At 41.0% G+C, this 26,208-nt stretch overlaps 1 protein-coding gene across 2 annotated transcripts in view; it reads right to left on the reverse strand.

Moving 5' to 3' along the window:
• Positions 1–26,208, reverse strand: part of csmd2 (CUB and Sushi multiple domains 2) — a 268,656-nt gene that overhangs the window by 56,213 nt on the left and 186,235 nt on the right. For both annotated transcript variants that reach the window (XM_025902309.1, XM_025902308.1), the window contains 14 exons: positions 23,509–23,604; positions 22,317–22,520; positions 21,405–21,529; positions 18,898–18,994; positions 18,173–18,277; positions 17,889–18,007; positions 15,456–15,525; positions 14,002–14,118; positions 12,791–13,000; positions 11,114–11,302; positions 6,133–6,310; positions 4,733–4,878; positions 4,559–4,639; positions 2,276–2,389 (listed from right to left, as the gene is read on the reverse strand). In XM_025902309.1, the coding sequence (XP_025758094.1) occupies positions 2,276–2,389; positions 4,559–4,639; positions 4,733–4,878; positions 6,133–6,310; positions 11,114–11,302; positions 12,791–13,000; positions 14,002–14,118; positions 15,456–15,525; positions 17,889–18,007; positions 18,173–18,277; positions 18,898–18,994; positions 21,405–21,529; positions 22,317–22,520; positions 23,509–23,604 (1,851 nt within the window). The remainder of the gene's footprint in view (positions 1–2,275; positions 2,390–4,558; positions 4,640–4,732; positions 4,879–6,132; positions 6,311–11,113; positions 11,303–12,790; positions 13,001–14,001; positions 14,119–15,455; positions 15,526–17,888; positions 18,008–18,172; positions 18,278–18,897; positions 18,995–21,404; positions 21,530–22,316; positions 22,521–23,508; positions 23,605–26,208) is intronic.

The raw sequence follows: 26,208 nt of genomic DNA on the forward strand, positions 1-26,208 counted from the left end.
GAGACAGAAAGAAAATGAAAGATATGCTTTTACGATATTGTGAAGCACAAACCCCTCTATGCACCCAGTCTCTCGCCCCGAGGAAAAGTGGCGTGCACAACGCGCAGCATTACGATGTTATAGCTCGTGCGGTGGGTGCTGCATTCCTCTGGGAGGACGATATCTCAGCATGTAGAGAGCGCCACAGCAGCCGCGCTCAGCCTCATGGGAGCCAAGCATCATCCGCCGAGATGGGAAATGGTACCAAGCTGATATCTGGCTGTCGCTCCCTGACTACGGGCAAAAAAGGGTACCCGCAGGAGCAAGAAAAGAGGCGAAGCTCCATGTTTGAGTCATGAGTCCATGATTAGAGCTGAGGGATACATAACACTGCTGAAAATAAACTCATACAGTCCCTCTTGGAGGATGAAGGCAGTGTTGACTTGTGCTACATATAAAACATTATGATTCATCAGACTCGAAAATGAGTCAATGCATCTTAAGACATATATTATGTAAACAAACCACATCACTGCATTCGGTGCTCAAACATTTTGTGTGCTCATATTCAGACTGGCCCTGCTGTTTCTGTGCTGGTGCACTTGGAATGTGTTTTTTTACACCATGTGCTTGATGCTATTTGATCAGCTTAAATGTAGGAGAGGATAAAAATGGTACAGGCAGATTACTTTGGAATACTGCAAGTTTTTTCTTTTGACAGTAAAGTGTCTTAACTATCACAAGAACTCATAATCATTAGGACTTACCTATACCATATATAGTTATGACATACTGTTTATTTCACAGCAGCAGAACTCTTTTAAAAAGCCACTTAAAGGAATGACGTCATGTTCTCTTTTTATGACATAGAGATGAGATTACCATTTGTCTTTCTTCTTGGTGCTTTTTAGGCAAAATATACACTAACCTGCCACTTAGTGGCAGTTACATGTGGCTAGAGGAGGTTAGACCCTACTTTTCTTGGTGCTTGAAACATTTCTCAGAGATTTTGGTACATAATACATGATAGCGTCACACAGTTACTGCAGATTTGTCAGCTGGACATTCATGATACGAATCTCCCCTCTCACCACATCCCAAAGGTGCTCTATTGGATCTGATTGAGATCTAGTGACTGTGGAGGCCACTTGAGTACACTGAACTCGTTGTCATGTTAAAAAATCAGTGTAAGATTATTTGACTTTTGTGGCATGACATGTAATGATGCTAGAAGCAGCCAGAAGAGGTCATAAAAGGATGGACATAGTCAGCAACAGTACTGCGGTAGGCAGGGGCATAAAACAATTGCCATACAGAAGCCCAAATTGCGCCAAGAAAATATTGCCAAAACTATTACACCTTCACCATCAAACTGAACTCTTAATACAACAGAGGATGGATCTGTGCTTTCATGTTCTTTATGCTGTTTTCTGACCCCACTATCCAAAAGTTGCAGCAGAGATCACGACTCATCAGACCAGTCAGTGATTTCCATGTTGTTATTATCTGCTCGAAACAGTCTGACCTCTGGTAAGGCATTTTCTCCAGTAGATCAACAGTTTCTGAAACAAATCCATGCCACATTCAAAATCTCTAAAATGACCGTTCATCCCCATTCTGAAGCTTGGATTGAATTTTTGCAGGTTGTCCTCACTATGTCTACATGCCTAAATGCAATGAGATGCTACCATGTGATCAAATATTTGTCCTAATGAGCAGTTAAACAGTAATACCTAATGAAGTGGCCAGTGAGTTTATATTCAGACCATGAGGTAAAGTCCCAGTAGACCAGCTGATCTCAGTGGTGGCCCCTGATGACTCAACCTGATGAACATTGGCAAATTTGAGGTAGGGCACACTAGTTAAGGTGCTTTACCCTTCTGCAAGATCCTTCACAACCCATCACCATACTGTGTCCAACTCAGTGTCGTATACGTCACAAAAATCACCTCCCAACCCTTGTTTGATGTGTACAAGTGTGCTCAATGCTAGGATAGGGATATATCAATGGTACTCCAGGATGTTTTCAAGTTGTAAACAAACATGTCTGTGAAGGTTCTCAGTCATCCAGGTCATCGTAAAGGACAAAGGACCCCCTGGTGATCCAGGATCACCAGGGGGTCCTTTGTCCCTCCTTGGGGGGATACTCCCACTGGGTTTAAATCTGCGACTCTCGGCCATTTGACCTTAGAACTGAAGAAGCTTCTCGGATGAGAGGTGAAACGTCTTCAAGCAACTTAAAGAAGTCCAGACGCTTTTCTTTGCAAACTCCTTTGACTCGTAAACAAACACTTACCATCACATGAGGGTGGAGGGCCCTCAAATTCCAAATGTGTACCTAGCCGACAGGTCAGGATGCTGTTTCCACTTAATTGGTATCCTGGGAGACATCGGTAGCGCACTATATCACCTGAAACAGTGACAGACAAAGGAGAGGTACAGTCAAGGTCAAGGTCAGAAGCAGTAGCATTAACTGTTATGATACATGTAAAAAGTGCTCCTTATAATGTATTCTACAGGATGGGCCATTTATATGGATACACCGTAATAACATGGGAATGTTTGGTGATATTAAAGTCCTGTTTGTGGCACATTAGTATATGTGAGGGGGCAAACTCCTCAAGATGGGTGGTGACCATGGTAGCCACTTAGAAGTCGTCCATCTTGGATACCACTTTTGTTTTTTCAATAGGAAGTGGGCCATGTGACACATCAAACTTATTGGTAATGTCACAAGAAAAACAATGGTGTGCTTGGTTTCAACATAACTTTATTCTTTCATGAGTTATTTACAAGTTTCTCTTTGTTCACAGCCATTGACATGTCGAAGAGGTTAACATGTGAGGAGCGGATCGAAATTGTGTTGATAGCTGGTGAACGCAGTAACCAAGTCATCGCAGCAGATTTCAATGCAAGACACCCTACGAGACCACCCATCTCCCATGCTACAGTTAGCAAACTGCTTGCTAAGTTTCGTGAAACTGGTTCAGTGTTGGATTTGCCAAAACGTGGACGCAAGAAAACTGTCACTAATGAAGAAACATCAGTGGCTGTCCTAGCTTCATTCAGCAAGAGCCCACAGCGTAGCACTCGCCGCGTGTCACTGGAGAGTGGCATTAGTCGAACATCCCTTCGGCGGATATTAGCTACTCACAAATGGCACCCTTACAAACTCCAGCTACTGCAGCATTTCAACGAGGATGACCCAGATCGGCGCACAGAATTTGCAGAATGGGCAAAACAAAAATTGGAACAGGACCCTCAGTTCACGCAGAAGATTTTGTTCAGTGATGAGGCAAACTTTTATGTGAACGGTGAAGTTAACAAACAAAACCACCGCTATTGGTCTGACACTAACCCACATTGGATGCATCCCTCCAAGACTGTTGGAACAACAAAAGTGATGGTTTGGTGTGGTATATGGGGTACAACGATAGTGGGTCCATTCTTCATCAATGGAAACCTCAAGGCCACTGGATATTTGAAATTGCTACATGATGATGTGTTTCCCTCTTTATGCACTGAAGCTAGCACGTTCCCTGAGTTTTTCCAGCAAGATGGTGCACCACCACATTATGGGTGCCAGGTCCGAGCATTCCTAGATGAACAGTTTCCTGGAAAGTGGATTGGTCATCGTGGGCCAGTTGAATGGCCCCCAAGGTCTCCCGATCTGACCCTCTTAGACTTTTATCATTGGGGTCATCTGAAGGCAATTGTCTATGGTGTGAAGATACGAGATGTGCAGCACCTGAAACTACGGATACTGGATGCCTGTGCTGGCATTTCTCCTGCGGTGTTGCTATTAGTGTGTGAAGAGTGGGAGAAGAGGGTTGCATTGACAATCCAACACAATGGGCAGCACATTGAACACATTTCATAACTGGTCAGAAACTTGTAAATAACTCATGAAAGAATAAAGTTACATTGAAACCAAGCACACCATTGTTTTTCTTGTGACATTACCAATAAGTTTGATGTGTCACATGGCCCTCTTCCTATTGAAAAAACAAAAGTTGTATCCAAGATGGCCGACTTCTAAATGGCCACCATGGTCACCACCCATCTTGAGGAGTTTTCCCCCTCACATATACTAATGTGCCACAAACAGGACTTTAATATCACCAACCATTCCCATTTTATTACGGTGCATCCATATAAATGGCCCACCCTGTATAACAATACAGAAGTTATCATCCGTCATGTGTTTCAGTGAAAACTGGGATGAATCTGTGGACACAAAAATCCCCATGGGATCCTACAGACACTATGTCAGTGTTGCTACTTTTATTTCTCTGAATAGAAAAGGTCAAATAGCTACACAAATACAGAAACAGGAATTCATCTCTGTTGTCTTCAAAAGGGAATGAGATCACCTGCCCTAGGTGATGCATTTGAGGTGTGTCTGAATGGACTGTGTATTCAGCGAACCTAGGCAATAAAAACAGCCAAAGTTAGAAGCTTCATGAATGCTACAGTTCTGCAAGTCTGCATGGGAACAACATTAAATACAAAAAGGCAGAAGTGTCAGTGCCGTTGTGTTTAAGTGCATGGGTCTTATTGTGACAGCATTTCCACCTACCAATTTTAAATTCCTTGCTTGCCATCAGAATCTCAGCATTAGGAATGATGGGGGGAGGGAGGCAGTACTGCAGTCTGTAAGCTGTGAGTGCATCAAAGACATAAAAGGAGTTAAACAAAGAATATATGTAAATCAAGAGCTAGAAATAAAGCCAGATCCACACCATGTACAAACCTTGATAGCTGATACGAAAGAGTCCACCCTTCTCTGTGTTACTACGGAACCGTATCAGCACCTGATTGGATGTGCTGCTGGGTGGGTCGTTGGGCTCTCCATCCGTAAACACACCTAGTTTCCTGGCTGTTTCTTGTGGACCATCCCTAAAAATGGAGGAATGTTTCAAGTCAAACATAAATGCAAAAACAACAATACGCTGGAAACACCAGCCTATGCTCCAGAGCTCACTTGTATAAGAGCCATGAAGAACCTTAAGGGTCTGTGATGCAAACAAACTACTAAGCCACATGCCAGATTATTGTCAAGCAGCTTCAGAAGAGTATAATCAAGCTGCTCACACTTCAACAAACCCAAAGAGATTACCCCTCGCCTGTTCTGGATGATTATGTTAAAATAAGGTAGAATTTAGAGATACGGTAAGCGTGGAGTGACAGGTCTCGACTGTGGTGCTCCTGCTAACAGCTATCCAAAGGGAGTGTCTCTGGAAGCTGTGGCCCAGCCTTGGCAGTCCCCTGGTGTGGACATGGCCGATTAAGCCAGCTCCCAGATTCCTGCCACAACCATTCAGCTTAAAAACCATCTGTCTTTGGCTGTCAGACTGGGCATGGGAGATTACAAGCAGCTCTGGAAACGGCTGGCTAGGGACTGCTGCCTGACAGCACTCTAGCCAAGCCGCCATTAAGGGGCCCATTTCCTTGGCTCAGTAGTTCAGTGGATAGATACACAGCGGTGGTAGCTGGAAAATGGGGAACAAGATAGACCCCCATCTTGGCTCTGTAGGAACTAGCTGGGAAAGATCAGCACAGCGGGGACCATTTATAGATGAGAAACAATACGATAGAAAGTGGACATTTTGGCTCGCTTTAGCCATGTTGACTTAAATTATCGATGGTCTAAAAAAGCCCCAAACAAATTTCTATGAGTAGCGCAAACAGTTAAACGTAGATGTCACCAGAAAACCATGTGGATCTTTCATGTGGTCATGTTGCCAGGTTGGCTGGCAGTCAGACCTCCTGTCTCACTGAGAGCTGGGACCTTTGGAAGCTTTGGAGGATCAACTAGAACTGGCAAACATCATGTATGCAAAAACCTGGCTTTGGTGCTACATATGGCAATTTTAAACATGTATTATGGAGGTGATGAAAGGAAGCTTTACCCACTTATGCTCAGTCAAGCACCAAGCCAAAAGTGTTTTTAAGACATCGTATTAAAAGACAAAAACAACAAATAATCAAAGATTTAAGAAAGTCTGATAACAAGTTCTTGAGAACTATTGAGACGATGGTGAAGTTTACTACTGCCTTCCTCAAAATAACTTTCAAAATAACAAACTTTCCGTGTTGTCTCATTGAAACTATTTCTGCATATCTGGAGCCTGTTACGCTGTCATTTCTTACCAGACTGTAATGAAGTCGTGTGGCCCATGAACTTGAAGGAGGGAGAAGTTGAGTTTGATGCCAAATCCAGGAGCCACAGTAATCAGCCAGGAGCAGTCAGCTGAGCTTGGATACTCCTCAGGGTAACCCGGGGAAAAGATGGTCCCATTGTCTGATGTGATGTTCCCACCACAAGGCACTGAGAGGGGGGAGTGGAGGGTGAAGACAGGGAAAGTGTATATTTTATATAGGCAGGACAGATACATTAGGGCTGATACATAATTCAGGAGCAATCAGCAAAAAAAGAGTTTTTCATCCCTCTCTCCTCCTGCTTCTCTTCTCAGTGTCTCTTTCCCACTCTCCTTCACTTTTCGACTGGTGCCCAGGCGCTTGTCTGAGCTAAAGATTAGCCAGTAAAGCCTGTTAGTAAGTGGGGACTTGGATGGAGTGTTTTGCTAAGATAAGGCCTCAACCCTTTCCCATTGGGGCAGTAGAGAGGGAGTATGGAGATGAGGCGAGGGTTTCATGTGGACGAGGCTTTTGAGGTGTGTGTGTGTGTGTGTGTATATATGTACAGCAAGTGTAGAAGGGGTAGATATGTGTGAATGTGCAAACTCTGAGTGACAGGAAAAGGTTACAAGTGTGTGTACACTGATCTGATCTGGCAACACTAGAACCCCACACGTTGACACATGCCTGATACCCTTGAGTAAAAAACAACAACAACAAAAAACCCAACTGCACAATCACAAACAGTAAATCACACTCAACCACTATTCATTGCATCACATAAATGTCTTCATTTGCTTTGGAAATGAACAAATCCTTCACAGTCCCCAGGAATTTCTAACCACAGCTCAGCATTACATAAAAATATATCTAGTCAACTCCAGCTGCCTGAAAAAAACATATTATTTCTGCCAGTAATTTTGTTGTTTTGATGTGTATTAAATCTACCAAGCCCAAAGCAGAAAACACAATGACTCAGCACTGTGCAATCTGAACGCTCTATAACTCACTTACTCCTTTTTTTTTTCCAAAAAAGCACTTAAAACACTTTTAAAACTCACTTTCTGATCTAGTAATTATGAATTCTCATTTAAACCTAGATTTCTAATGAAACATTTCCAGTTCTTGTTTAAATATCTTCTTAAGCTTTCATGTGCACAAACTTTAATCATTAACCACCTTATTCTGTATATGTCACTTCCTGCAACCTCTAGTTTATATATGTATTAATCTTTTGCAGAATGGTTCAATATTATGCTTCCATGATTACAGAAGCCTTGAGCTAACTTCAAATGCATGAATTTAGCGGTTTCCATTAAGGCTGCTCCCCCTTGTGGAGAAACAAGACATTACAACCATTATTCCAACATGCTAGTTAGGAGCATTACCACTTGTGGCTGCACTTATTACGTTACTAGCAGGGGATCTCATTATGGTCACAGACCAGCCAGTGATTTTAAATGACTGTTATCTGCAAACACATCCCTGTAACTGGCCTCAAATTATGCCATCCATAGATATATTTTAAATATCCCTTCAAGGGGATCCTAACAATCCTGCTGGTGAGCAAAGGGAAACCTCATATTCACTGTGGTGGGGCACAGAAATTTAGAGAGCGTAGTAATCGGAATAGTGCAGGAATCTTAAGCAACCCAGAAGAGGTTTTCAGCTTGAGCACACAACCTTGCATGTTTTATCCTTGTGTTTGTCTTTCAGGTTATACGTTGTGGGTCGCGTGTTCACGTTATAAAACTGCCAATTGTATTCCTGTAGCGGAGAGGCCCTTCTGCTGCTGCATCACCTGTTAAATGAGCTATCGATCAGGCCTATTGATTAAACCCCAGACACTCTATGGAGTCGCACCTCCGGTTGACGCATTGACTGTAAAGCTACTCAAGACTTATGTGAGGAAGAGTATACGTTTGCTTGTAGAGTTGAACAGGCGTGAACAGAAGAGAAAAATTCAGTCGACTATTTCTTAAAAAACAGAAAACGGCAGCACATTTGTCAACTGTTAGTGCCAAAACTTCACATGTTGGAACTCCTCATGTCAGTCTTAATACCAAAATACCTTCATTTATTTAATAATAGGAATACGTTTGTATAAAGCCACACATATTCAGCAGGAAGTGGTTTATAAACCATTCTAAACCAAAACCAAAACATCCATGCTTAAACTTCAAACTGATAGTAAGTAAGGAAGATGTTGTCATGATATACCTGGGTCTTGTCATAGTACCATGAGAATAGCCATTTCCTTTTAATGACACTTTCTAAGCATGAGCTAATCAAACAAACACTGAACTACATGTGTTAATTGTGTCCAAATGAGTCTAAATTAAATCTTTTTAACTCCAAAAATGTTAGTCCATCTAAAGTGAGGCCTTGGCCATTATTAACTTATTAAAACATTCACACTTGTTAACCAACACAGATGAGAATTGACAGGATCCTTAACTAGCAAGAAAGCTGTTGGCTCATAATGATATAGAAGTTTTAAGCATTATTATAGTGCTTAGTCTGGAAGATTAAACCCTGCTGAGAGACATATTTGAAAATGCCTAAAGTCAATTATTGAGGCAATGGTTCCACTTGACCTTGTATATCTCAACAGTCCTCCAGTTATTTTTTTTAATATGTTCATTTAAGAAAGAGGTCTGTTAATTGCAGCAGTAATAGATTCACAACGCGTGCAAAGGAACCAGCCTTAGAATAAGGTGTTTATGCACGAGCCAGTTTAAAACAAAATACAAAATATAGTTTTTACAAGGCACTGGGAGGAAGACAGGCTTTGATTTGTATGTCTATGCATGCATTTAAGTGTATGTGTGTGTGTATACATGATTATGTGTATGTGTGTAAGTGTGCATGTGCATCTATTGTGGTTGAGCTTATTTCAGTGCTATTAATGAAGAATGGGTAGTTATGGAGACAAAGCATACTAAACTTTTAATTCATGTACAACTTAGTATAGGTGGAAATGGCAAGGATATTAAAGGAACAGTTATAGAAACTGAAATAAAGAATTAATAAGTGCTTTATGATAGTAATAAAGAGCTAGCGTGGTACTAGTAGAGATGCTAATAACAGAAGTCCTTACTTCTTCCTATTTTGCAGACTTAATTTTTTTCATAGACAAAAGTGGGAAACTGTAAAAGGTGTTTTTCTCAAGTATTTGATATACATATATCATTTTCATATTTTTTTTATTTATTGCAGCCATATAAAAATAAAAAACAAATAAAAAGAACAAAGAGATCAAACAAGAGCACAAAGATCAAGTCGAGACATGATAAAATGCAAAGTGGGCTAGTGCAGGCAAAATAACAAAAAGAAGTCAAATTTAAATAGTAACATTTATACCCATTGAGTAGAGTATTTTTTATGTGTTATTAATTTTCAATATGCTATGCCTCTACTGTCACGCATACCGGGCTAACCTTCAGCATGGACGGCAGAAAGAACAGAGTTATGGACGTAAATCAGAATTGGATTTGCTCTATGCGTTCCCTGAAGACGAGTCTGGTAGTCTGGGGGTTTCAGGGCTGAGTGATTTGTCCTGGATTGATTCTGCATCTGATGGGTTTTCATCTGACAGTTATCCAGAGTCTGCACGACAAGTATGCACTACAAGAATGTATGCTATAAATAGCCTGCAATTACTGAAGTGGTTATAAAACAGGCTTCTCTTCGCTCAATCGTGTGTTTGTTCAACAAATTCAACAAGAGCAGAACACGCACACGGTCAAAGACACACGGGAAACCACAATCTGCATGTTTGCGCACAACTTTGAGATGGAGAAGCTTATTGCTATATTATTTTATTGTCACTTTATGTGAAGCAAACAGGGACTACAGGAAGCATCCCTTATCAAACCCTGTGTTTTAGAATGACCTGTCTGCAGCTTTAATAGCTGAACTCTTGCTGTTTTAGCATTAAACCGAATGTTATTTGGGCATTAGTGTGGTTCAGTTCACAGGTGCATTTATGCCATTAAACAGAGGTATCTCTAACCTCTTCATCAGACCACAAACCAGGCCATAGCATCAGGGCAAAAGTGAAATACGGCAACAGTCAGGACTTATTCGAACACATACCCTCACATACAAGCATATGTCCACTTTGAGTACACACGAATTAACAAAGTACTGAGTGCATGGATGCATACAGATTACTACATATATGCATTTTAATGGGTAGTATTCATTAGCGGAAATACTGCATTAAGCCAGAATGAAATGAAGCATATTAAATGCTTTATCTATCAGTATTACAAAAATAAACTGTTCATTTATACTAAGTACTGATATCATAGGACAATGCAATAGTATTTGAATAATAACAATACTAATTCTTCCCATTAACATAATTAGAATAAGAATTCTATTATACTACAATAAGCATATCGCACACACATGCAAGTATAATTTTCTTTCAGGTCCCTGGGAATAATCTTTCAGCTTCAAACTGGACGTGACTCATGAAAAAGCCCACATACAAGAAAATAGCACGAGTGCGAGAACAAACTCTATCTCCCGTTCCCGGTGCCTTTTCACTCGGTTGCTCCTCCTTTCACTCCCATTTATCTCCCCGCTCGCCCATTCAAAGTTCCAGTGTCATGGCCATCACCTCTCTCGGTAATTTTGCCGGCCTTATTGAATAATCGACGCAAGAATGTGGGTCAAGGACGAGGCGAAAGAACAGCATCCATTACTTTTCCTTTCAATCCAGCCTCTCTTTTATTCATCTTTTATTTGTCTCCTCTTCTCTTTAGCGTGGTATTGATTTTTCGCTGAGGAGTGCTTTGCTTCATTAATAGGGGATAATAATTCAGTTTAATTACATTATTCATAATAGATAATCATTATCTCCATGGCCACACTTTGCTCTAATGATGTAATAGTTCAATACGTTACAGTTTTAACAACAAGTTATCGTTTTATTCGTTTAGTTCTGCGCTCAGCTGTCCTCTTGTTTGCTCGCATTACTTACCTTCACAGCGAGGGAAAGGGTGATCCCAGTTGCGGGTGGTGCCGTGCTCACAGGTGAGGATGGAATGTCCCGTCAGCTGATACCCGGGCAGACATTCGAAGGAAATAGACTGACCCACGTTAAAGCCAGCACCCACCACCACCCCGTAGCGAAAAGGCTCTGGATCTGGGCATTCTTGTAACTCATAAGCTAAGGGAAAAAGAAGAGAAATTTGCTATAAAAGCTAGATACATTCATACAGCCATGGAACTGGTTTAAACAGAGGATCATATTATTTTCAAAAGTCGATCAGGAAAGTACGTTTCCTAAAGGCTCACTGTTCTGATGATTGCTGTGGTTGTGAACGCTATCCGCATGGATGTTCAAATTGTTTTTCTCTTACTGTCTGAAGCTAGCTAACAGTAGCTATCAAACCACTAAAGACTTGCCTTAATGTGTGAATACTCAGCTTCCAGACAACAACACTGTTATAGCGGAGGATCCTCTATTTTTATTTCCCACTTTCAATTCCCCTTCATCATGTGTCTGTTGTTCCTTAGGCACAACCTCCCACTCACTCCTCCTCATCCTCCTCCGCCTTCTTAGACAGGAGTTTTCAGAGGAGGGTAAAAAAATGCCTAAGGCAGGTTTGACTTGTACCAGAGGAGTATGATGCAGTCATCAGAGGTAGCGTGGGTAAATAATTCTTACTTTTCTTATTCCTGTTTTTTTTTCCTTTTGGATACAAAACCAGGGCAAGCAGTGAGCCTTGAAAAGCACGAATATAAATATGACTAAAAGAACTGATTTCTATGGATCACAGCTTCTCTTTGTAGGAGATAACTCATGCAAATACTGCAAAAAAGGGGAGGGGAGGGCTGGTATTTGCAAATATAATGCTTGATTTATATGCTAATGTACACATAATTATGTAAATGCACAATGCTACCTTTCGATTTGCTGGCTCGTTTGCTGAATCACAAAACACAAACTTAGTGTGCCTGTTGCATTTGCTGACCGGGGGAATTTATTCCATGCAGACATGCAGATATGCAATGAAGCCTTTTATTGGCACATGCTAAAGCAATCTTTGAAGTGATCAGCAGTTTTATATACAGCTATTTATCCGGGGAATTCACTGCCTCTCTGCGCTGATTAGTTCTTCAGAGTCAGTTATAGCACTAATTCAGTAATGTTATGGCTTTACATGAATAAATTTCACACTGAAGCGACACTAATAGTACTTAAGTGTACTTGCTGAAATAAAAGTAAACACTCCTGAAGATAATGATTGATTCGTTTTCTTCCGCAAGATGAAATTCATCACTGTGGCTTTCACTCTTATACTGATTTTGGAATTGCTTCAATTCAGGCATAATAGCTCTGATATTCTTTATACTGCATTAGCTCTGATACGTGCATTCGGCACTCCTCTGCTGAATCACATTTCAGTAACAGAAAAAATGGACTGAAGCAGCCTAAAAGTGCCACAGGTGTTGGAGTAACACGTGCAGAACAAAGTAGCTCTGAATACTGATACTGGCCCAGCTCTGCAATGGGTAAAATAGTTTTGGTTGTTATTTTTAGTATTAAAAGCATATAATAAGTCGGTTTTCTCAGACATAATCCAAAAGATCAGATTATATCCCACCTCTAGTCTCCTGATCTTTTAAAAGGCCATCACATTTGGATACCTACCCTGGTACTCAAACCTGAAGCCAGGTTTGTTCTGTGAATGGTCACTATGGAAGTATATTGTGGTCTCGTGGGAGGTGGTGAGAAGGGAAGAGGGAACATCCTGGCCGCTGAATCTGCCAATGACAGCACTTGTTTCCAAGGGCCCATTGCGTATCTCGAGGAAGTCGTGGTTGGCTTCAGTGGAAAAGTTGAGGAACTGTATGTGGGCTCCTGTTTATAAGAAATGGATAATGGCCATTAGAAAACAAAATTACATTGTCTTACCAAAAATACTATCAAAGCTAAAGTAGGCGAGTCATTCCGCTTCTTATTATGTGCAGAAATTGGTTGCAATTCAGCTGTAGCACTCAATTGACATGAGTGAATGGACGGGGCGAAAACAATCGTTTACAATTACTTCCAGAACTAAACAAAAATCCTCAAAAAACATGCCACAAATAAAATGACACTAAATGTCCTTCATTTTTGTTTTTACAGGGGAGCTGATTTATGCATGCTGATACTCAAGGATTTGTATTGTAGCTTAGTCACGTCAGAAACCTACTTGAGTGAATAGGAAGCAGCTTTTTAAGGTGACTGCTGTCAGGTGGCAGCTGCCAGACTGCTGTTGCACATTTCATGCATGAAATCAAAAAAGTAAATGCGGTAAAGTAGATTGTGGCGCTCTTATACTTACTTAAAGAAAGTATGAGAGCACCCCTATTGTGTGCGACTAGCTAAATGCTGCCCTCACTTATCCACACCAGAAATATGAGTTAGTTAATAATATTATTCCTGAAAAGTTGTCATGACAGCTGTATGAACCAATGGAGTTCTATATTACCTTCATGTAGAAAAGAATAGTTGTATTTAGGCTGTGTAACATTCTGGAAGCTAGCGCGCGTAAAAGAAGGGCTAATGGTGTTAGCCACACCTAGCATAACTAATATGGCATTGTATGTGTGTAAATGCAATATTTGAAACACAAATTAATCAAGGCCAAGGCCAACTTCCCAAAAAATGTTTATCCCACTATTTTTAGTCTAAGGCTAGTTCCATTTATTTCGGACTACCTCTTGAGTGCCTTCCAGACACGACTGCCATTATCAAGATATATCTACATGTACAAACACTGTCACTCCACGGTCCAGCCTTACAAGTTGTATAATTAAAGGTTCTTCAGTGTAGAAATGCCAGCGTGACATGCTGTAAGAGCTTCTCATGTCTCTCACCGTAACCAACTGGCAGGTAGATTCTCCAGGTGCAGTCACTGTTGCTAGGGTAGTTGCCAGGGAAACCGGGACTGAGAATCATGCCCTCCATCTCTTCCCGAATTCCACCACACTGAGCTGGCAGAGTCCAGACAAAGCATTTCATTAGCGTCCGCAAAAAAGTGATTCACCCACATTACAACTATTTTACAAAACAATGATCTGCTCAGTCGTCAGATTCATAAAAAAGGATGACCATCCTTTTACTGAAGCATGACAGAGGTGAAAATGAATTTAAAGCCACAATTTTTTCACTCCAGTCAAAATAGTTACAGATCTTGTTAGCAACGATAAAATGCAATGCATTTTATGTTAAAGATATCAAAATAAACTTAAAAATACTGATAAACGTGTTAAACATTTTACATCTAAAGATGACAGCAACTGGACAGGTTATCTCAACCACCAATAAACTCTACAGCCACCTCTTACTTTTATTATTCACATATGATACAGGTTTATGTGATTTAGAGGTGCCGAGTACAGTATACTTTGCTGTTCTTCATCTTCCTCCTTTTATGTTAAACCGCTTATTCAATCAATTTCTTTGATTGAAATCAAGGACTAAGTCTCAAAAGAGATTAAAAAAAATGCACGGAAATAATTAGAGGAAAAAGGTGATGAGATCAAAGAGGATGAAAAGAGCAAGAGATCATGTCGCCGAGACGAAAGTATACTGCAGCTAGTGGTAAAAGAATGAGCTGACTCAATGAAAAAGAATGAAGGCACTGTTGGGAGGGGGAAACAGGCAAACATAGGGGAGAAGATTAAGAAATGAATGGGACAAACAGGCCATGTGTCAAACAGAGAAAATCAAGGCGCTGTATCATTGTGTCTCTGTAAGGAACAAGTGAAGGGTTAAATGTAATCCTGTAGCAGTGAAAGCCTGAGGTAATCAGGAAACTGCTGATGCCTGTAAACACGATGAATCTCCCACCGACTTCAACCAATCATGGTGTGAGTTGGAACTAATTAGGGTATAGTAGGTTGCTCCAATAAGTGGAACCACTTTGTCAAGGTGTTCTAACAGACAGGAAACACTTAAAGAGAGGAGCTTTTGCAGTTACTTTCAGCATGTTTGCTCAGCTTTCAAGGTAGCAATAAAAATTCACTTTAAAAGTGCAAAAGCGTGCACAGCCTCAAGCAAAAAGACAAACAATTGACTATAACCTTTTCTTTTGCTGTCTTGTTTTAATGATTTTTGATTGGGAACAACCTTGGGAGGAACTTTGTCATCTGCACTATACTATTTAATAATAAAGTAATTCATTTCAAATACTTTGAATCACCCGGCTGCTGTTCTTTTAAAGCGAAAGTCCCTCAGTAAAAGGAAAAAGCTGGTATTTAGAAAAGACACAGGAAGCAAACAGGAGGGGGCAAGGACACAAGGAGCAAGTAAAGAAAGGCATTTTTACCTATGCAGAGAGGAGGTGGGTAGTTCCATCGTCTGACAGTTCCAGGCATACAAGTGATGTGCGAGTTCCCCTGCGAGAAGCGTCCATGCACACATGCACAAAGACAAAAGTACAGGGGGAAAAAAAGAGCAGGCAATGAATTAACTTGTTCGCTCCACTGTCACTCATCTGTTGCTCCAATTATTTGATCCTGCTGCTTTTCTCCGCATGAGTTCATGTGGCGCCTAAAAGACTAAATCCATCTGAAGTGACAGAGAACAATAGCGGCATATAAAGAGCATCATACAGAGCGAGAAAAAGACAGGGAAAGAGTGCGGAAAAATTCAAAGCCGTTTCTGCAAAGCCAAATATGAAAAACTGACTGGCATTTTTCAGAAAGTTTAAAAGCACTTGCCACAATTCTTTGAAAATTGTCATGAAAATGGCTTAAAAATGCCACATGTACCTGTTAGAACATTACAGACTGACAAAATAGACTGTTTATAATCAGACAAACCCTGACATCCAGGCCATAAGAAGTCTTCAAATGTTCAATGTTTTAGAACAAACCCATTGATTTATAATCTTAGAAGTCTGTGGTTATGACGTTTATTATGAAGGTGTTTGTTCAGCATCGAAAGAACAGTGATCCAGAAGCTGGGGATAGGTTTTATGCAAAGTCACAGCTATACAGGATATCTTTGTTAGGACATGACTGGGTATGTCTGGTGTAAAAGCAGAGAAAAAACAGTCTGCCAGCTGATAAAAATGAATTTAACAACACAGGAGAACGCATTTACAAAACAAATTTAATTAGAAATGCCATACAATTTATTTATTAGACCTCAGTGATAAAAATAATGTGATTTGATGAGCAATGCTAAACATAAACACACACAAAAATTATTGTTAATCCTTGTGAAGCTGACTGTTCGCACATTGTTCCCAAAACCTTTTTGGAACTTTGGTCATTTTGGGGAAACACGGCACTGCCACCGGACCAATCGAGCTTGCTGAATGAAGTCTACCGAAAGGAAAATGCTAAGCACAACCAGTGAGAAAATAGGAGTGACATAAATCCAACCTGGCATTTTAATGTGAGAACAAGGAGTGAGAACTGACAAAGACACATAGTCTCAATGGAGTACAAATAGAATTTGTGTGAACTACTGTACCCAGTGTTCTCCTCCGATGTCACCATCTGTCTCCTGAAGGACAGATGACTTCAGGAGCACTTTTTTGAAGGGAATACAGAATTCTGATTTCTCAGCACAGCAGCATCATGGCCTTTATATTATAGCTAGCAAACCGAGGACACTTGTCAACATGCTTACTTTGACTTTGGATGGTAACTTTCTTATAAGCTTATTGGGAAGTTTAGAAGTATAAAACTACAAAACTAGTCAGTTACATAGTGAAATGTAACTCTTGCTTATAGGTATTACTTACATTTTATGAATGTACAACACAGCTTCACTGTTGGTTGTAAGGTGTTATGCAGCCAATTGTGACTAAATGTGTCTGCAGCCCTAGCTGGCGGCAGCACCACCGTCTCTGTGACAGGAAGTTGGTAAGAAGGCAGAAGGTAAGACAGATGACAGCTGTGCTAATCAGGGCAGCTCTTCATCTAGAAAACAGTTCTATTTGTGTCAGTGAAACTGAAATATAACACTCGGCCACAGCAATGTGTAATTATATTCTGCACCACCGTGTTTCTATTGACCAAAGGAATACTGATAATGCTAGCGCTGCTAATGTTATCGTCACAAATCAGACAGTATATCACAGTGTGCCCAATGTCATGCACACTGCAAAGTCCCACACATTTCAGTGGCATTTAATATATCACATTATTAAAGAATCTGATTATGAATTTGTGTGTTTAAGTCTCACTCTTGTCTGTGTGAATATTCTGACTTTAAGTCTATCTAGTACCATTTTTCTTCCTGCTTTTTGGTTTTTATCAACTAGCCAATATCATCAGCTGATATTAGCTACCAAGGCTACTTATTTGCAAGCATTTATCATGGCCAGTGAATGAAAGCAGCGCTAGGAAAATCACCCTTGAACCTAGTCATCTGGCCAGAATATACATCCCCTTTTACAGAACTTAATACAGAACCCATACATGGCACCTGTTAAAGCCAAAGCCAGGGTACTGCCTACCTTATTGCAAGTTTGCAACAGACTATAGAGAATAAAAGTGATCACTTGCAAGAAAAGTTGAAATGAACTAAAATAGCCAGAAGACCAAGTCTATCTATTCAGCTTCTGTTTCTCTTTTTCTTCTATTCTACATCCTGACATATCAAGAGCTGTAAAAAAAAAGAACTGGAGCATGAGCAAGCAACTGAACAAAAGCAGGGCTGAGAAGAGAGACACTATCAAAGGCGAGATTCAGCCTATTTTCGATGGTCATACATGACAGAATTATATGAAAGTTGAAGAGTTTACCTGTAGTGTATATCCTGGTTCACAATGGAATGACACCACGTTATTCATCTGAAGACGCTCTCCAACCTTGATACCATTCATAGGAACTACAGGCTCTGGACAGTTAGTCAAAGACACAGCTAAGTGGATGATGTATGGAAACAAAAATATGGAGAGGGAGAAAAAAAAGAAATATCAAATTACAACAGGGGAAAATATCAAATAAACCTTGATGTCACTCAAGAAACGTCATGTCAAGAAACAAACACTGTTTGAAAAACATGTTTTTTTTCCACACCACTTACTTTTGTATTCCAGCCTGAATCCAGCTGCAGACACGCTGATATCAGAGAAAAAGTGGAGGTAGAGTTGGTTGGAGGTGCTGTTGAGCAGAGCTGGGACTGTCGTGCCTTTGGGAGAAGATTAACAGTGGAGTTCAGGAATGCTATCTCCTCTATAGCTGCTCACTATAACTAACTAACTAACAGCTGAAAAGCGTGTCTGTTAGCGGTACAATGGTATGACCGACTGACTTTTCACAAGACGAGAATTTATTCCAATATTTAAGCAGGTGTTCAGCTGATAAAAATGTAACCTGATATTAGCAACTCAAACTAGTGTGCCACGTTTCTGTCACCTCTTTACTTCAGGGCAGATCTAACATTTACTTTCGGTCTTGTTCCAAGCATAACTTCCCCGTTGTTGCATTCTCGCTCTGACAGGAGTCGCAAAGATACTGTAAACAAACATTTGCTTCAACTCCACAAAGAATAACATAACCTTTGTCCAAAGGCAGCAAGATTTGTACCAGATTAGAACTGAAACTGAGCTACATGTGGCAGCCATCTTTTTTTTTTTCTAAAGAAATCTATGCTTTGGTTAGTAAACACAATATCTCTTCCAGACTGCAGGCTCTGCTCTGTGAAAAGTGATGAGGCTGTTTTCAAAATATGTTTTATGTCCAAGGTTGCACACATTAGACACGTTGAGGAAAATAAAAGCATATATAGAAATGCATATCCGGCAATACCCGAGAAGCTGCCAAGCATGGTGTCAGTGTTGTCGCCTCCGTCAAACACCTCCAGCGAATCCCAGTTCTGCTCTGTCACAAAGCTGATTACCTGGATCTGAGACAGGGAAGAGACAGGGAGAAAGAGGGGGCGGAAGAGGAACACAATTAGTGAAATGTAGACCAAAAAAAAACAGTAAGGAAAGAAAGAGAGAGGGATGAGGGAGCAGATCTGGGAGCATTATGGGCAAGAAAATTAGAACGAAGGAAAGTATGTGAAGCTAGTTACTGCAAGTCAAGGACTAAAAACATGGTTATTTGGTTACATCTACTCTTACTTTAGGATGAGGCCTGAAAAAACACAACCCTGCTGAGTGATTAATAGTCCAAGTATGAAAAAAGATATTTCTATGTACAGATCACCGGGGTAACAACAGTAGTTAAGATTGCTGCGACAGCCTCTCAGAGTATACAGACATTTTTCTTTCGGTTCAAAATACATAAAGAGGACACGAAATGTCTGAAAAGCCAAAGAATAAGACACGATTAATAAGGCGATGCTTAATTAGACTCGCCTCCTTTTCCGACTGCGTTCAAGTGGTGGGAATTGGATTTTAAATTAAGAAGACTGTGTGACATGTGGCGAATGCTGAATATTCTTCAAAGCGACTAAATCTACAAATGACAGTTGCGACCAGTAGGAAAACCAAAATACCACATGCTATAAGAGTAGCAGTCTAGATACCAAAACTTATTTTGTTGTTAAAACAGAAAAAAAAAAACAGTAAAACATGCAAAATTCTGTGAAACTGGCAATGGATTTTGTTTTCCTCAGTCTTTGTTGTCCTTTCTTTTTTCCCCCACTCTCCTTCCAAGACTCCCCTTTTTTGTTCCCTCTCACGTCCATTCCTCTGCTGTCTCCTCTGCCTCTGATGGTTATAGATCGGATATGAGCCAATTAAAGGGGCTGTAGGGGCGCTGGTGCACCGGGCTCCCGGAGAGACGAGGCAGATCACAGATTGATCTTTCATTAGGGGGCCACAGTAAATGTGCCAGGAAGGCACCTCGCTCCTTTAAGTTCTCTTCTAGATCGTGACACTCCAATCTAATGTGTTTCGGGGAGCTGGTGGAGGAGAGCAACAGTATGGAAGGGAACAAGAAAGAAGATGTCTGCATGAAAGAGAGGGAACGGGGGGGAGGATTCTGCTGCAGAGAGATAGATACAGAGCCGTAAACTCTCTTCAGTTTGCAGTGACCCTGTAGCAAATGTGCCTCTCTCTGTAGAAATATTAAAAAGAAAAATGATGGCATACTATCATTTGACTGTACCTCCAAAGTCAGAAATGCATATCTAAGTGTTGTGCTGTTTACCTTTTGGAGGATTACATAGAGTCAGCTCTCTGCTGTTATTTCTGGTCTACTTCCCCTCCAAACAAATGCTGGCGTGAAGTGCAGCATGCTAAGTGTGCCTTTGGGCCATGTTGTGTATTTGACCTGCAAGGACAGTCAGCTGAGGTAGGGGAGCTAATAGCTGAGGGACGCCACTGAGGTTATTAAGCACAGAGGCTGAAGCATAAGCCTAAAAACTTTTCTGTCAGGCAGATCCACAGGGACCTTGCCCAGGTTCCATGAGATTCCATCACGCACGCATCGCGGAATAAGAATATGCAAACTGAATTAACTCCCAGGAAAGGAAAAGGAAAGTAATTGAAGAGGTGATTATAGGAAAATTTATTTCAGGTTGTGCAATCTGAAGGTTCTGGTATAGTGATCTGCCAAATTAAATTCGGAGCCTTTAAAAAGGCCCAGAGACACTATCACCTCACAGTTCCACACAACTGAGAGGCCTGTAAAAGCTATACCTTTATATACTGTGTGCAGCTCCATTAATTGGCCTTTGGTAAGCTGAAAGCATCTCATCACACAGAGGTCTGTTGTCAAAACAAGGATCATAAAGGCTAAAAGCTAGAGGTGGACAGCCACTGTGAATGGCTTTAAAAAAGTGGTCAGAGACAGTTTTAAAAAGAGATTACTCTGCATGCTCATAGACAGGCTGCTATAGCTCAGACAATGAAAGCTAATGTGTTGGCAGAAAAACAAATGTGGTCTTACACTTATATCCTATATGTCTCTCTGTGCAAATCTTCCATCGTTCTTGCTGAGATGTCTGTGCTGCTGCATTGCTGCCTGCTATTTAGACATCCTTCACCAACCCAGAACCCTCACTGTAGACTCAGGGGACATTTACTCATCACTCACATTCTATGTAACATATATTCAGGGTGTAATGAGCTGAGAGCATAGATGCCAAACTCTAATTATAACCTGCCGTTGTAAAATATATTTTCAAATGTGACTTTACTTTCCATAAATGTAATCAGAGCGGGATTTCCTTGGGCAACATGTGGATTTGGAAAGGGAAATTAGACAGGGGACTGACTGCTAACGTTGGTGAATCTGCCTCTGGTTTACCAATCCTGGCATCCAGGAGTTGGTCTGATCCCTACCAGAAACGTTATTGTACAAACCTGGATTCCTGATCCTTCGGGAACTGTGATCTTCCATACACAGTTGAGGCCGTTGAGGTAGGGCTCAGGAAATCCAGGAGATAAGATGGTGCCAGTTCGCTGGGTCAGATTACCTCCACATGGAACTGTGAGATAAGAGGATGAGGTTAAGGTCTAAGTTACTTTAAAAGTGTGCAAAATGCAAAGAGAAACAGATCATATAATAAACAAAAACAAAACAGACTAAAATGTAAAAAAAGGTTAAATTCAGTACATGTTGTTTAAATACAAATCTTCAGTTTCGCCTCTATAAACTTAAATGCTCATATCAGAACCAGAATCAAAACGTACACGAGGACGACACGCTGTACATGATCCGCCTGGTTCGTGCTTGCATACACAAACTCCTAAGGAGTGTTTACAGTCCTCAGACATTGTCCTCCCAGCTTGTCTTGTTCAAGTCACATCTGGTGACAGCACAGGAGCATCTGCTTCAGCTGTAAGCTGTGTATGAGAGTGTGTCTTCGTATATGCATGTTGATTTCTGTGTGCGCATCTGTGTGTGTGTCCATCGGTGTGTATTTGTGACCCTGAGCAGTGGCTGCCACCTGCTCGTTGCATGGCTGAATCTCACTGTATAGCTACAGGCGATGGCTGGCAGCCCACATCTGTGTCAAGATGGAAGCTTGACGCTCAAAATATCAAGTATGTGAACCAGACAGAAGGAGAGAGAGAGTGAAAAGGCAAATAAACTGAGGTAGAAAGAAAACAAAAAAAAAAAAAGCAGAACTCAGCTGGATTAGAGTCCAGTTAAACAAATGCTTATATTAGAATATCAAACACGTAGTATTGAGCTGTGGAGTTAAAGCTTACGGCTTGACTTTAAAACAAGTGTGTGTATGTTTTTGTGTGTTTTGAGTATCTGTGTCCTACCTATACAGCTGGGTATCGAGCTGTTCCATTGTGCCAGGGCACTGGGAACGGTTAAACATTCGACAGCGCTCGATCCCTCCAGGACGTAACCAGGGCTGCACTCGAAGCGGACCACGGCGCCAACGGCAAAGTTGTTACCCATTCGTCTGCCATTGCGGGGCTCGGGGACTGAGCTGCACTGGGTGGCGCTGGTCCGCGGCACGGCTGTGAACAGGAAGGATGGTGATTTAATTTGAGTCATTATCCAGGATACTTTAAACTAAATAATGTGTAAAAGGCTGCAGTGCTTCTACGTAACCTGGAGTTAGAGACACCGACCTACTATGCTTTACATTTGAGTAGGGGCTTTAGAAACAAGCAATTTTAGTTCCTTGCCTTTTAAACCAGGAGTCTTCTGATTGGCTCCCTCAATAAAAACAGAACATATGACCAACTGTGTGCCTGAGATGAACATGTTAGGAATATCCACCTTTGTTGACATCATCCAGAGCCAAAGGTGGAGAAGTCTGTTGTTTCTAAGCATTTACAACCCTTGAAACTTTATCTTTTGACTCACATGGATTACCTGCACATATGGCGGCATGCTTATTATTTAAAACTTATTATTTGACCATGACAGGAAAAAAAAAGAGCATAACAGTTACTCTTTAAATGTAAACTACCTACACATTTAATATACAATAGAAAAATCTCACCACTTGATTTTGTGATTTCTTTTTAGTGTCTATGTCAGTGTGATCACAATGCTCAGAACAGACAATATAAAATATGATATTCAGCTCTGCTTCTTCCTTGGCGTTGTTTCAGCGTACTTGCCAAAAAAAAAAGTATTATTTATTCATTAAACATTCTTCAGGGCTGCCACTGCCTTTGGATATCTACAGCAAATGTCATTTCTGGTACAGTGAACTGTTTAAGGAAAATAAGAATTCAAAAAAGCCCCTCTTGGGGGGGGGGAAAGAACAACGGGAGAGTTTAAGCACAACTTTTTCGCACACTTTCTGCAGATGCATGCGCGTGAGCACATCACGGCGGAGACAGTGGCTGAAGGTGAATCCTTGCAAAAATCACTCATCAAGTCATCTGTTATGGACAGGAAGGGGGATGTTCGAACAGAGGGAATTAAAAAAAAGGTAGCAGAATTTGTTTCGGAGTGTGTGATTGTGCGTGTGTGTGTGTGTTGCACACTCACCCTGGTAGACCAGATGGAACCCTCTAGAGCTGGATTGGCCTTTGGAGGTAAAGCGGATCAGGATTTGGTTGGAGGTTGCTAATGGCAACGACTCACCTGCGATAAGATCAAGGTTTTTTAGCGAACAAATTTTTAGCAAAACACTTTGTTCAGCATCAGTTTATGTTTGTGTTGCTTTCCGGTCACTTAATTGCCACTGAATCACCAGCTCTGTTAATTTCCTCCCTCCTGGATGTGAATCCTGGTGACTATTTTTAGGAACTCGTTCTGCACATCCAGCATGAAAATTAAAGAAATGCAAGAGCTAGGGAATCTGCCATGACTGAGGGAAAGAGGACATTCTGCAGGTCTCTGGATATGGATATATTTAGAAGTGCTATTCATGTACTGCATTGCAGGAAAGTGCAAAAAGAGAAGAAAAAAAAACACGTGGGTATCTCATCCGAGTGAAATCTTGCTGTTTGGTCTAGAGCTGTGCTCGGCGATGTTACGCTTTCACAGAAAAACTCACTGGGGTGAAAATATAACATGCTTATAGAAGGCTTTGCACCATCTGCGGTGCATGCAAATGCATGTTGATTATTCAGATTAGCTTAATACTTTGCAGCCACAGAGTACTCTGTTTATCTTCTATACCTGTAGGAAAGCCAGAAATATCTGTCAGGTACATTGTGACTAAATGGTAATCTTGCTTATTGGCACTGATAGCATTGTGTGAGGGTGCAGCTGAGCCTCTGACTGCAGTCTGCCTATACCAAGTGATGTCCCGAAGCGTAAAACCTGCATTTGATCAGCGTATGAGCCTCACTCTGTATCATGTTCTTGTTTTTCCCGGTTTGATAATTGTTTGTGTTATTCCAGCTGGGCTAAGGCAACTCACATTCCAATTTTTAGTTCACAAGAGTTACCCATTAATTTATAAGGTGGGCTGTCAGAGTAGACTTAAAATAGTACAGCATGACTTTTGAGCGCTTGAAAAGCAGCTGCAGTGACCAGACCTCCTGTGACTTTTTGTCCCGGGCTGTTTCCGAAATATGGAATCAAATTCAAGGTTGCATTTTTCACCTGCTGTTTAAGGCTCTCCACAGTCAAGCCCCTGGAAGTCTTACTGTACAGCTTAAATTGCTCTGGGTAATTGGTGTGAGCAGGCCTTTTGATAGCACTCTTTGTTCTTTGGGTATAAAATTAGATTTTTAAACTACACGCAAGGACAATTTACTAAGAATTTAGGGGGTTCGCCACATTACGAGACTCTTTACTCTAATAGCATTACTCAAATAAAATGTGATTTATACCGAGGTCTAAAACATCTAACTGTGAAACAAATCCTGAAAATACGTTTTTTTTTGTTTTGTTTTTTAATTCCTAAAAATTACCCATACGATCCCCTGCAATCCCCATTAGCCCATATTGTAATTACACAAAAGGAAAACCCCCATGATGTATCCAGTGTGGTGTAAAATTTGTTGACTGACACAGAACATGATACAAAGCGTGATCATCTCTGTCTCTGCCTCTCTGTCTTTCTCTCAGTGTGGTGCTGACTGGCGTTCTGCTGTGAATCTCATTACTCTATGTCTGCTTGCTGTCACACTGTAGTGGGAGGCAGACGTGCTTAACCTCAGAGGCAACATCTGCGTGTGGTTGTGTGCGTGTCTGTGTGTGTGTTAGCGAGTCTCAGTGAGTCTGCTCTGTGCTCTTAGGTTTTCTGAGAGCTTCTGCACCTTTAAATGCAGTGTCCTGAGATAGCACCAGCGGCACAGTTTCTTAATGAGTCATCACCGCGAATGTTCAGGTTCCACTGCTGGATCCCAGAGCACGCTGGCTAGTTTATTAGAGGAACCCTTGCTGTGTGCTGTCATGGTGACAGTGTTTCATAATTTGCTGCGCAGGGCAAGCATCCGTGCAGTAAGAGCAAACATGTGTCAGCATGTAACTTACTGGCTCTCTGGCCATTGTCCAGCATCCCGACCACTTTGTCCTTAAAATGATCTTCCGCACTGACATGTGAAAGGCTAACGAGGTCAAGTGTGACTTTGGCTGGGATCAGCACCTGAATTTCAGTGGTAGTTACTTCTGTGCACCGATAAACAGCGTCAGCGAGAAAAATTCTGGCTGTTAAAAATCACAACTAAACGACAGGTTTAGAGTTTAAAAAAAGAGTTAGCCAACTGTGGATATCAGGTGGTGAATTTTAATTCTGCAAAGTTACATTTTGTGTTTATTCTGCAGTGAGCTGAAAGGGTACTTTAGCAAACTCTAGTCCTAGATGGCCAGGAGAGAGACAGCTGCCATTTTCTTCCCTTTTTTTTTTCAAATCGGTTATTAAAAAATTAGCATTTAGATAGGTGTCCTTGATTTCTTGAATCTGTCATTTTGTTCTTCTCTTTTCTAATTCACACCTTTTTTACTGTTAATTTATTCCACATTTCATTTCCTCTTATTTTATTCTGTTTGTCCCCACTGCCTCTGATAACTCATAATCACTGGCATTTCTCTGTAGAGAAAGTATTTTACCTCAATAAGCATAAAAGGAATAAAAGCATACAGCTGAATACTTTACTGAGATCATTTAGTAGAGAATCTGTTTTTCAAGGTCTCCATAATTACAGAAAAATGCTGCGTGCTTTGACTTCTGTGATTTAACATGTTTGGCAAAGCCCATCCTGCCATTTACCAAAAAACCCCAAACTGTACTGT

The sequence above is a fragment of the Oreochromis niloticus genome, linkage group LG22 (assembly GCF_001858045.2).
Source record: "Oreochromis niloticus isolate F11D_XX linkage group LG22, O_niloticus_UMD_NMBU, whole genome shotgun sequence".
NCBI classification, from domain to species: domain Eukaryota; kingdom Metazoa; phylum Chordata; class Actinopteri; order Cichliformes; family Cichlidae; genus Oreochromis; species Oreochromis niloticus.